Raw genomic sequence first — 13,339 nt, forward strand, 5'->3', positions numbered from 1 at the left:
AGGGTCCTGCTCACGGCACAGCTTTGAGACGGTCTCTTTCCCTCTTGACTTTTGAGACAAATTTCACAATGTTTCTGACGTTGATGATTTCAAAGAACGCAGGAACATATGCACATGAACATAGGAAAAAGACGTATGATTTTTTGAGGTAATTGTACATTTGTTTGTATTTGTACAAAATATACATTCAAATGTCAATTTACAAACACAAGTTAAGTCCTACAAGACACAAGTTAGTGTTGATGGTCATGAGAGACATCAGTCTCCACAGTAAATGCTGAGCTGCTCCTCACTTCACTGCAGCTTCATGATGCCATCTAGTGGAATAACAGGAGAAGTACAGAATCAGAATCAGAATAGCCTTTATTGTCATTGCAGTACAATGAAATTAGGAGTGCTGCTCCACTTTGGTGCAAGAAATAGTTACAAAATAAAATAAGAATAGAATATGAATAAATATAATAAAGGGAATATAACAATATACACAGTATATGTAAAAATATATGTACAAAATTCTACATGTCTACAGAGGTAGGCTTTGCAAAAAAAGTGATGTCAGCATTTCACACTGACAGCAGCTTCTTCTGCTTCACACCACTGCTGATGCTGAGACAAAACAGAAAAAGAAGAACTTGAGAATTTGAGCTGATGTGCAGATGAACGACGTGATTCCTCTCTGATGTGGATGTGAGAGGAGCAGCATGGATCAGTGTGAGGACAGAGAGCAGGAAGTCCCGTCCTCTCACAGTCAGAGGTAATGGATATCATGAAGGTGCTTATCACTGTGAAGAGCAGTGGGATTTACAGCTTTTTACGACATCAACAGCGGTGTTTAACTTTACAAAAACACCATCATGACTGTTTGAACAACACTTTTTACAGTAAAAAAAAAAAGTTTCAATATTTGGCACTTTCTGTTTGACATACGGGACCAAACGTACAAAATGCAATACTCACCTTTGAGTAACACTCAAATATCACAGACATGATTCCTCATCCACTAAATTTCTATGTCATCCAACTAATGTGTGTTCACTGTTATTATTATTCTAATCCCCTCTGTTTGATTAGTATATTTGTTCATATTCTAGTGTAAAGCCTCCTTGTTTCCAGATCTGGTCCTATTTTCCCTCTTAGAGTTTAGTTACTACTCTCTGCTGGTCATACAAGCACACAGACACCTGCAGTGGCATGCTGGTGTAGTATCAATACTGTATTTTCATTAGCAGTACCACTGCTGTAATTCCATTTACAGCATTATTACTGCATTTTTCTGTGCTTTATTTTCTATTTTCCTCTAAATGGGACCATAACTTACTGAATGAACATCCTGCTGTGTTGAAGAAGACTGTAAACTAGCGTTTGAGACCATAGACTCATTAGGAAAATGTTTACTGAGGCAATAAATCAAGTTAGAAGTTGATTCATTTTCTCATAGACTTCCATCCAATCAGACTTCTGTTTGGAGACGGTGGAGTCACCACCTGCTGGACATTAGAAAGAATGCAGGTTTAAGACTCTTCAGATATAAGATCCTTTCTTAGTCCCACTTCAGCACCGGCTTCACTGTTCAGACCCGGAAGCTACATCCACTTCTACGGTGTATCCATGGCGATGCCGGTGAACATGCTTGGGTTCAATACATCACGCTCACAGTCCTGTATTCTCTGCCCCTGCAGGGTGTGATAATATCTGCACATCCACGAGACTTCCAAGCAAGACACTTTCCAAAACTGGCAGAACATGCAGAATACTGCAAAATAAATCCACATAACAATTTCATACTGGATGCTGATGTCAGACGCAGTATGCAGTGTGTAGTACATGCAATATGGATCAGATTCTCGCTTGAACCGTCACAAGCCAATCATCCAGTGGCAGCTGAGCCTCAGGTACCTCCTGTCCTCATCACATTCAGCCGCCAGAGGATCCCTCCACCGCCTCCGCCTGTAAGAGGTCATTCAGCTCTCAGTGTTATTCTTTGCTCCTTCACCACCATCATCACTGTCCAGACTGGAAACAAATTATTTATTGAATGTGTATTGAATAGAAAAGTACAATTTCATACAGAATGACTGTGATGCAGCAGCTCTGCATCCAGAACTTGTTGTGTGGAACCGAGCTGGCTGGACCCACAATGCAGACTGACACAGGCTAGGGTTAGAGAATGGAAAGTTTATTGAACAGAGCACAAGGAGAAAGCCGGGAGGTGCAGGCTGGTGGAGTGAGGAACTGAACTGGTGGTGGAGACGAAGGGACCTGACCGTAGAGGAGACCAGGAGGGAGCGGGCTGGAGACGAGGGAGACAGGGCCGTGGAGGAGACCAGGAGGGAGCAGGCTGGAGACCTGGGGAAACAATCAGACAGGGCCGGGACGAGGGAAGGAAGCAAAAAGGCTAACGCAAGGTAATAGTGATACAAGGAGCCGTATGTAACCACAAGGGAAACGGAGATTCTGGCAGTGAGGGAGAGAGTGAACTGGGCTTAAAAAGACTGGGGAGGAGTAGAGGCTGGATCGCTGATGAGGACCAGGTGAGTGATTACTGCAGGTGTGTGGAAAGATGACCCTCCTAATTCCACTCCGGTGACAGACAGGGGGAGACAAAACACAGAGGGAAAGAGACAGCAGGATCATGACAGAACTAAAACCCTGAAAATAAAACTTGCATTAAATACAGATCAACAAATAGTATAGTCATTTTATTTCTTACTTGTACATAAAATAACAAAAACACAGAACCATTACAGTTTTGGCCAGACATACATTAGTTATATCTGAGATAAACAGCTACATTAACATGTATATGAGAGCAAAGAAGAAAAAAGTCAACACAGACTTGTGAAGACGTTCTCACTGAGTTAAACTAAGATGGTGGAATGAAGCGTTGGAGCAGCTCTAATGAGCTCAGTTCATCAACAACTTATACCTGGATTTTCTCTGTAATTAAAGATTAATAATGATGGACATCCACTTACAGCTAACAAAGAAAAACATGTTTTATTTCTATTTGTTGGAGCCTTCACAGGGAACAAATGCAAGTTTACCAAAATATTTCCCAGCAGCCACTGCTTGCACAGCAGAGCAATGCCTCCTTTAATCTACAGTTAGGATTTTAAGTATCTGTCTTGTCTCCACCCTTTCTGTTTGCCTACATTTCTCCTCCTGTTTCCTCCCCGTTCTCTCGCTCCTTCTTTCTCCTGCAGCTGACTGTGTAGGGGAGAGTGGGGTCGGTTGTCTCAAGGATTGGTGTTTATTACAGACAAACTGGATGGCGCTGTTTCATCATGTTGATATAAAGCAGGGGTGTCCAAACTTTTTTCCCTGAGGGCCACACACAGAAAAACATACAAAGGGCTGGGCCACTCACTAGAAGTGAGCTATATTGCTAACTTTAAAAATTTGCCTTGCAGGCTGTTGTTCAGTGTGTTAAGGTGATCAGTGAGATCCACAAAAAATGCCAACCAGAGAGGGACACTGAGCTCATAGCTGAGCTTAGCCCCTCCCCCCCAGCACCAGCATCAGAGAGGGAAGCTTGAAATAGTCTGTGCTAGAGCCCTGGTGCTTGAATTAACTGCCTTACCTCCACTTTCTTGTCCCTCGGCGGACACCGTAGAAGCCATTCCTTTGCGCTCGCCTGTCCCAGCTGGAGCCCCATCCGTCGTACCTCCACACAGCTCGTCTCATATAAGTCCCTTCATGCCAACTGCATCTGGCACAGCTTCAAAAACATCCTCACCCATCGTGGTGCTCTTTAGACTGCTAAGATCAAGCAGCTCTTCCGTAATACAAAAGTGATCGTCAGTAGTTATTAGCTGTGCTCTCATCGCACACCGCATCTGAAACTTTCTACACTCACTTGCTCTCTTACGTTTCTTTAATTCTGCCATTTTGGGTCACCTGTAGCAAATTTCTTCTTCGATTACTCATTTTATAGAGAAGCTGCCTCGTTCAAGACCGTTACTCCACCTAGCGGTGAGACTAAGAAGTACAATACAGTCCAGCACAGGTTCCATGTGTGGGCCGTATTACAATACATTTTTAGAATTTCCTGTGGGCCAATGAAAATTGGACCACGGGCCGCAGTTGGCCCGCGGGCCGTAGTTTGGACACCCCTGATATAAAGCATTTGGCGTGACACCAGGCTTATTTATATTGAAGACTCACAAAACATCAAGGTGAGGAAAAATGTAGTATTTATCCAGAGTAATTTTACATGTTGAAATTTCAAACATTTCATAATCAAACATTTATCAAAAAGAGGAAGGTAACAGATTTAATTTTAGTCTGCTTTTGAGTTGCTAGCTGAAGATGTGTGGTAGCTAGCATAAAACCTTTGTCAGGAGGTCAGGTGGGGCTGGTTGCGTCACCTGTGGCGTCCTTAAGATGTTATACTTATCATGAGCTGTTATTAAACCATGGCTTCTATAAAAACATGGTTCACATTCCTGGTTTAAACAAATAGACAAATACAAAGGGCTTTGGTGAGTATTATACAGATGGTGATTCTACTGATTTAAAAACTGATGTGGTGTCTCAAGCTTAAATAACAAAAAACTAGCAAATATTTTTAAAATGTGTCTTTGATGGTTAAAAACTTGCCTTAAAATGAGTTATAAGAATCTAAGTGATACCCATTTCAACCCAAGATCTTCAGCTTCCTTCTAATGTAGGATCCTGATGATGAGCAGGTCACATGAGAATAAAGTGTGTGACATCCTCATTCTTCATACTGTTGGTCTGCTGATATCACTGCAATAAATTCTGCAACAGCAGGGAGAAACCAGCAGCTCTATGGTCCCTTTCCTGATGAAAATATAGAGAGCCAAGTCTGCAAGAGGACTAAGCTTAAGGAGCATGGTACTCGCTCCGTAGTAGACGTAGTTAAAGGTGAAGTAGTTCAAGTCTAAAATGATGCTGGGCATGAACAGCAGCGTGTAAATAAGCAGCACCAGAAGCAAAACCCCTACAATTCTTAATTTTTCGTCGTTGGGTACCGAGGTAGAGGCAGACAGGGCTTTGAGGGTCCCACCCAAGAAGAATAAGAGTAGTGGGAAGGGAAGGAGGAGGAGGATGGCATGGATGACGTCTTTGTTAATATAATAATATAAGGGAACGATATAGATGATGGGCAGACTCCAGATCAGGACACAGACCACCATAGAGCTCTTGATGGTTCGTCTGAAGCGGTACCATAGTGGCCAGGCAATGACTAAATACCTGTAAGACAAGATGGACACAGAAATATACAGTCAGAGTGGGAAGGAGGGATGCACCGATACCAGAGACAATCTAGGAAAGATACAGTCCACTAAAGAGTCTTATCCTGTATCTGTGTCAGGTGGTCTGGCCTCTGCCCCGCCCCTTTAGGACATTAGCAGTTGTCTATTCAGTCTGATGGCAGAAGTGAACATGATCACAGATTCTGACCGATTATTTCGCCCCAAATTCACCAAAATAAATATTGGACCCTTTTGTCATAAGCCCCATGTCTCCTTAATCTCCTGACACTAAAATAGATTTTTTGAGACCGGCAGATGAGGAGAATATCAACTTTGTTTGAGATGTGCCTCTGTCTCAGCTACATACTCTCAACAAGATTTGGTAACACAGAAATTGTTTCTGAAATGTCTCCAGCGGGAGGCTGTTGAAGTACAACAGTCTTCACTAACTGTATAAAGTACCATTGTGCGTTATAACATTAATCAAAGATGAACAAATGTTCTCAGTGGACTCTGAAGCTGTTTCTGATAGAAAGCTGTCACTCTACACCTGCTCCAACAGGTAATTCTTGTTTTGTTTTTTTATCAACCTGGTCCAAAGCTAATGTCGTACAAAGCTAGTTAGCATGTAAGCTAACAACAGACTGACAGTCATTTTTAGACAATTTATCACCCTGTCGTTGAACCACTAGACAGACATCTAGTGGTGGTAAATCTAGTGGACAGAAACCAAAACTACCAACCAACGTAGCTGAGCATCTGTGGGCAGACCTGCTGTCCAGAGCCAGGATAGAGGACCAATATTTAGACCATCAGACCCAAAAGGGATCCACAGACCAACATTAGAGAAACATACAAATTAAACTAAAGAACAGAAACAAGCAGCACCAGAACAAACAACAGGATGAATCAGACAGACAATCTGCTGCAGCTTTTAAAGGTCTGAGGACCTGAACTGTGTTTCTGTTCATTTAGGTTTTTACCAGCTGCTGGTGAAGGATTATTGATCTGTTTGTTTATTTGTTCTATATAGTTTTACAAAGCTGAAGCAGTGTTTGAGTTCAGCCTGATTTTTTGCAAATAAAAAAATAACCCAGTCCCCTCCACTCAGCAAGGATTATTGATGAAACACTGGGTTTCGTTGGTACTCAATATCAGCTGATACCCAAAGCATAGGGATCAAAGTCAGTATTGGACTGAAAATGTCGGATCGGGGCATCCCTACTGGGAAGTAGCTGCTCACATGCTGGACAGACAGACCTTTCCATGGCGATGCACACCATGAAGCCAACACTGGCAATCAGACTGTAGTGGTACATAAAAAAGGCGATGGCGTCATCTACTAGCACCACCTCGCAGATCATGCAGGAGAGCTGAATGAGGTCTGACAGGAGGAGGTTGATGACGTAGATTGGCGCAGTGTGATCATTTCTAACCTGCAGGAAAAGATTGGTAAAAGACAACAAGCAAGTGTTTCATTGTACATGGAAACGCAGGAAGAATCAGTAAAGTTTTCTGGGAAGACTCACAATCTCAAGATTATTCCAAAATAAATTCTACTGCACCCAAAGCTTTTTCTGTTGGCCTTATATGCAAAGAAACATGGATAAGAGCATTTATTTATAGAACTCAGCTTTAGGCCAAAACGTATTCACAGACCAAAGCACGACTCAGTGGTAGATGGATGTTGCAAAGCCTTCCATTAGAAAGGAGAACTTTAAGATGCTGAACAGCCTGTACTTCATGTGAATCATCAACATCATGTGAAGGATTCAGATTTAACAGATGATCAAGTGACTGACTCATTTCTGTGTATCCTATTTTTCAATTTGTCCTCTAAATACTTTTCTACATCTATTGCAATTAATATCCTTTGTTCTGCACAGATTACCATTGGTCGAAACAGGAAGAGCATTCTTTCTTGAGCCAACACAATACTTTTATGCTGTGTTATATATTATATGAATGTAAAAAGCTGTTTTCCATGATGTTGAAAATTGAATACAAAAATTGTGCGAGAAAAGGTAAACAAGCCGTAAAGATGTTCTGCGCTCCACCTCCTCACCCAGCTCTGCCCAGCAACTGCACTCACAGATGTCTTCGCATGTTTTCATCAAAGTCTCATTTGTGCTGTGAGAAATATCAGATATGACATAACTGTACTGGATTTATGCTATTTTGATGTCAATTTAGTCGATTTTCCAGTGTAGCCAGCGGATAACGGATTACAGATTCTAGACCATACATCATAAATCAGCTAATCTCTATTTACAGATATCTGCTTGTAAATGCAACATTTTTTAAAAGCTAATAAAACGCTAAACCAGACAATAGCCAACGCATTTGAGATTGCATTTGGACCGATGTGTTACCGCCTCTTTTGCTCCCAACATTGTCTGTCGTTCAAACATGATTAGTCAAAGTCACTTGAACTCCAAATGGACTACAAATGCAAAGCAGAATGTTTCCCAGACCCAAAATTTTGTCCCTTGCTCACAGATATCTGCTTTCATATGCAGACATTTGCTTCTAGAGGTGACCTCAGTATTAACTCTCTCTTTCTCCATGTATGGCAGTGCCCTGTGTAGGACTACATAATTCCATCTCCTGTTCTTTTGTGACAAACACGTCACTTCCTAAGGGAATTTCACGCTGCATATTCTTAAAGACAGCCCTGGGCAGCTAACTTAGCATCTCTCGTACACACATAGTTAGCTCAGGGTGATTCTACCAGCTCTGACTAAATGTCACTACTCTTTAACAGTAGCAACATTAACTCCATTGGTTACTTTGGCCGCCTTTCACATTGACACCTTTTAGCCCTGTGTTTGGTTTATTTTCTGGAGATAACCCTGTAAACTCAGGGCTAACCAGGGCCAACCATCCGATAGTTCTCAAGACATTTCACTGAAAAACAAAAATCTCAAAGTCATTGTGGTTCTACAGGAAAAGTCAGGAGAATGTCAAGTTAGTAGGCTTAATCCTCTAGGGACCGTGATTGTCTTCAGAATTTTTGTCCCAAATAATGAGCCCAAATAATACTGTTCAAATTTCCCTGACAAACTATTCAACTATTCAATGTTTTTTTATGTGTTTCAAGTTGAAACAAATTTGTTTCAAGTACATATTATGGAGTAAATAATCTTGTAAATGTGCAGATATCACATTTCATTTCAGCTCCCACGCCACATCAAGATCTTTTACAGAATTATGGTACAACAGACACATGACACATAGTAAATAAATCTCAGTCATAATGTACATACCATAGAATAAAGAGCATAGATGGCCATGAGGGTCAAAGGAAGGCCAATAGCAGGAATTGTGCATGTCATCACAAGCATGATCAATCCATGTTTTCTGTAATACTCGCTATGATGGTCATTGTAATTGTAATTGTGGGTGTTGTTGCTGTAATAGTAGCCATCAGAGGTGATGTTGACGTTAGAGATGTTGAGATCTTGTGAGATGAGGATATATTCCATCCTTCACAGTGAAACCTGCTGTTATAAGATCTGGTTATAAAAAGAAAACAAGTTTTACAATATATACCTCACATTGTTTGGTGATATCACAAAGCTGTAAGGTGCAAGTTCAGTAAAAATGCTGTCTTTTCAGTTTTTCTTGTCATTCCCAAACATTTCAAAGTTAGTTTAATTTGGCCTTCTGAACTCGATTTTCTTGTTTGTCTTGACAACATTTTGTTGTTGGGGGATGCGGTAACAGTTTGAGAAAAAAACTATATTAAAGTCATAAATTTAAAAGAAAAAAGACTAAGACTAAGATTAAGAGAAAAAAACTCAAATATTCTCTGAGAATGAAGCAGTAAATATACGAGAGAGAAAGTTCACTGAGATCAAAGTAACAACTTACAAAGTAACAATTTTTTTCTTGTAAATTTGTGACTTAACTGAAGATAATTTCCACGTTTTTTTCCCTGCAGATATATATTATATTATTATTTGAGTAGGCCTATGTTTCATGTACATTATGTAAATGTGTGAGTTTCGTGAATTCACCATTTTAATCTCAGAGAATATCCAACTTTTGTCTAGGGTTGAAATTAGTTGCCCTCATACCCTGCCTGTCTCTAATGTCTCGTATCAATACCTCTTAAAAAAACTAGCTGTTATGTTTAGAGCTAACTAAGAAACACTGAAGGCTACATCCGCCCAAGCAGTTGCTGGAATTGATCATGCCCACTCTAGTCTACACTTCAAACCCAACCAGAAGCACCTTGGCGGTCCGCTCCGCTAAAGATAGGCCAGGTTTATTTTTGATGGACGCTGTGGCCCGAGTGCGCCAACCAGCACAGAGCCGATGAGGCAAGCAGGAAGTGAGACAAAAAAACAGCATAGAGAATCCAGTCAGTTTTTGAACTAAAACACCCTGGGCAGACTTTCAATTGTATATTCAACCCCCAAGTCCGTATTGCTTTATAATCAGAGGCACCAGGCCAGGCATCATCTGGTCACAGATGACAAGAGGTTCATCTTGGAGGTGAAAAGACATTTTAACTTTCACGTTAATCTCCTATCTGTAGGCTAAAGCACAACAAGGTAGGAAATACATTCAAGAGACACATTTAAACTACACAAAATGAGAAACTTAGCCTGTTTGCTCCTGTTAAAAGCACAAAAATCAGGAAAAAATGACCAAATCAACAAAATCAAGAAAGTCAACTACTCAGGACAACAAAACACTCTGCTTCTGAAACGCTCCCCATGGGATATGAAGTTGTGTGGGATATCAGGGTGAGTCATGTTCTCATTTCACTAAACGTTCGTTACTTGAACCATTAAATGACTGTAACCTGTTTCATAACCTCTGTCCTGCTGTTCATCAATCACATGTGAGTGTGTCGCAACGCTCAAAACATCACTACATATACCTCTCAGTGTATTGGCACAGAACATCCAGTAAATACAAAACAGAAAATAGAGTAATAATGATAATAATAAAAATTATAATAATAATGAGACTTTGTAAGAATGTTCTAGATAAAAGAAACTCTACTCCTGAAATGCACTGTAACAGTTGTACTACTGTCTTATTTATTTGTAAGTCATTGTCTATGCTCTGATTTACTTCTTTCATACTTTCTGCAACTATCTTTATTTAAATCAAAATCTTTTATGCTACTTTGTTCGATAGTTTTAACTTTTGAGTTATTATCTCAGAATCATAATGAGAATAAAAAAGTCACAGTAATTACCTCTGAAAGCTGCACAACCACACCTGACTGAGTTGCCGACACTGATGTTTTGTCCCGTGCATCCTAGTTTAACTACAGTAGGAGATAACGTGCAACAGGTTGATGACAATCTACACCTGTCCTTCTGTGGAAGAGAGAAAAGGTGTCCAGGTATGAATATGTAAATTCTGCATCACAGTAATAGAACACATAGAACAGGTAAACAAGCCGCTACATTCATTTCACTGTTATAGTCTTTTACTCAGTCGGTTAAAAGATTAGTGTCGCAACAAACCAGCCTCTGTCTCTGGAGCAACATGGCCCACTGTTTCTCAAGCAAAGATAGAAATATTAATTCATACTTTTACCTCGTCCTGTCTGGACTGTTGTAACTCTCTTTTTACCAGCTTCAGCAAAACATCCCTCGATCGTTTATCAAGGGTCCAAAAACACAGTTGCTGGGCTTCAAAAGGTGACACTGATTTTAAATGTTCCTCAATGGCTCCCCATTCTTTCCAGAGTCCAGTTAAAAGTTCTTGTAATCACTTTTAGAGCTCGGCATGGTCAGACATCAGCCTACTTCAGAGATCTCCTGCTATTCCCTCTTTTCCCCACCATGCAATAAGTACAGGCAGCTCCCTCTGATGAGGAACTGAAGCCTTTCTCTCGTTGTCTTCACTCTTTTGAAAGCCACCAGACTCCATTCACAAAAACAGTAATTTTATCAACAGTACAGTATAGAATAGAGAGGAACAAAGTGAGAGCAGTATAAAGGAGCCTTTCCAGGAATAACACTAAATACCAAAGTAGTGTTAGCTAGATACATCAGGGGCACTGTCGTGTGATGTTTAAAAACTCTTAACCTCTAAAGACCTGGCGTACACATGCGTGGACATCACATTTTGGGTTATATTACCATAGTAGTTAATTCTGCTTAGCTGGGGCCGTATGGACATGTATGTGGGCAATATTGTTGATATTTCATATTGTTTTTTGCACCGTGATTTTCAAAATATGTTCAAAATATGTTTTGTATGTGTTATAAATACATGCAAAAGCAGTCAGGAAAAAAAACTGCTATGTTCAGGGTGGAAATAAAGAGTTTTGCACAAAGGTGACTTTATTGTGTTTTCTGGAAATTAAGACCGATTGTCCACATATGTGGACATAATTTTTCTACACCTTGTAAAAAGATGATGCTTAGGTTTTATACTTATCAGGGTCTAATAAGCCCAAAGAGCAAGGAGAAATAAAAAATGCATATCAAACAAGAGCTCGGATCTTAAGAGGTTAAGTGCATCTTTCATGTGCTTCTCATACTTGATGAGGATGGTCTCCCTGATATCTTCACTGCATCCTTCTACCAGATGGCGCCGTGAGAGTGGCAGCCAGTTACAGCAGCTCTTCCAAACTTTTCTAGTTTCTACTCTATTTTCGTGCTTTTACAACATATATTTATTTGCTATTGCTTATTTTCTACTGTTGTTTTATTTACTCTTTCTTTTTTCTATTGTTGCTGCTGTAACATGTAAATTTCCCCCTATGGGGGATCAATAAAGAAAAGTCTAAGTCTAAGTCATTTCTCCCAGCATTCCTGAAAACATTGTAGGTTGGCTGGATAGATCATCCTCTGCAGACAGCACAGCCACACATCGGGACAAATGGGACATCATAAAATCCACTTGAGGAAGAGTAGCACCTTGAGGTGATGTCGATATGAAACTCTCTGTCAGCCTTTCAAACCCTGGACCAAACCCTACTTTTCTGCTCATCTTTAGGGCCTTACCAACCCAGATGATGACTTGGAGGGTGCAGTGATGACAGTTGATTGGTAAATGAACTTCGATAGCCTATTTTTATGGCTCTGACTGAATTGCTCCAATACTAGAGTATTGAAAAGTGCCGTGTCATTCCATACCAAATTTCAATACCTTACAAAGTAAATCTCACCAGCATTTGTCAGCCAATAGGCATGCAGCATGCTTGTACCATTATAAAGCTGGTGATTGGCTGTCTACCATTACACCTCGAAGATGCAGGCAGGCTGGGGAGCTGTGCTACTCATTAGGTTGTCGACTTTGTTGCAGGAGTATGGTGCCCCGCTTACACCTCTACATCTATCGTTAGCACCCACTGTTAGCTCCGTTAGCTCCTGATATGTCCTGCGGTGGTTAATCACCACATTACTGAACACTGTGGATGAACAGAATTAAACAGTCCACTCTGGTGAAGGGGAACCATTGTTGTGGCCCTGTGGATGCAAATGAATATGCAAAGTGACATGTTGTTCTTTCAAAAATATATAGGGGTGTGTCAACGTCATATTTCACTAAAGTGTGAGTTGTCAGAGTCCATCAGTCGTACAACAAGTCCATCGAGGGTTGAGATTTGACAAATTTGTAATCTGCACATCAGATCCCTCCCAAGTAAGTTGATCAGACTCAGGTTTGATGGGAGTAATGCATGTTTAAAAGACAAATCTGAGAGGTCTGTCCTGAGGCCCCTACAGAGTGAACAAAATTGTCACTCATTTTGGGGGTCTGTAAAGTCTGCTGATCTAATAACAAAATGTATAGCTCAACCAGAAACTCTTGACCACAAGTGTGTATTTGGACAATCTCTGGTATGCTTCCTGTTAAGGAAGGATAAGGTAAGGATAAGTACAAGCTGGATAAAATGTATGATCTAGGAAATGGATAGCATGCGAAAGCAGGTCTTCATTGCAAACAAGCATTTGCATTTGTGGAGACAGTGCCCAGACTCCCTGAAACCCATATGGCAGCCATGTTGATGCATTGCTGTAATGAACAGCAGCAATCACTGTAACATCTACATGACTACATCTATGGCAATCTGCTCTATTAACTGCAGCCCTTTAAGTGTACCCAAACACTTGTTAATACTTCTCAACACTTCTACGTAACAG

At 40.6% G+C, this 13,339-nt stretch overlaps 1 protein-coding gene across 1 annotated transcript; it reads right to left on the reverse strand.

The window, feature by feature from the left end:
- Positions 1–4,724: 4,724 nt before the first annotated feature.
- On the reverse strand, positions 4,725–8,563 carry LOC139211160 (ovarian cancer G-protein coupled receptor 1-like). The gene is made up of 3 exons (XM_070841434.1): positions 8,486–8,563; positions 6,480–6,655; positions 4,725–5,217 (listed from the first exon to the last, which is right to left on the reverse strand). The coding sequence occupies exons 1-3, from the start codon at positions 8,561–8,563 to the stop codon at positions 4,725–4,727; spliced, it is 747 nt and encodes a 248-aa protein (XP_070697535.1).
- Between the last annotated feature and the right edge of the window lie 4,776 nt (positions 8,564–13,339).

The sequence above is a fragment of the Pempheris klunzingeri genome, chromosome 12, assembly GCF_042242105.1.
Source record: "Pempheris klunzingeri isolate RE-2024b chromosome 12, fPemKlu1.hap1, whole genome shotgun sequence".
Lineage (NCBI taxonomy): Eukaryota > Metazoa > Chordata > Actinopteri > Acropomatiformes > Pempheridae > Pempheris > Pempheris klunzingeri.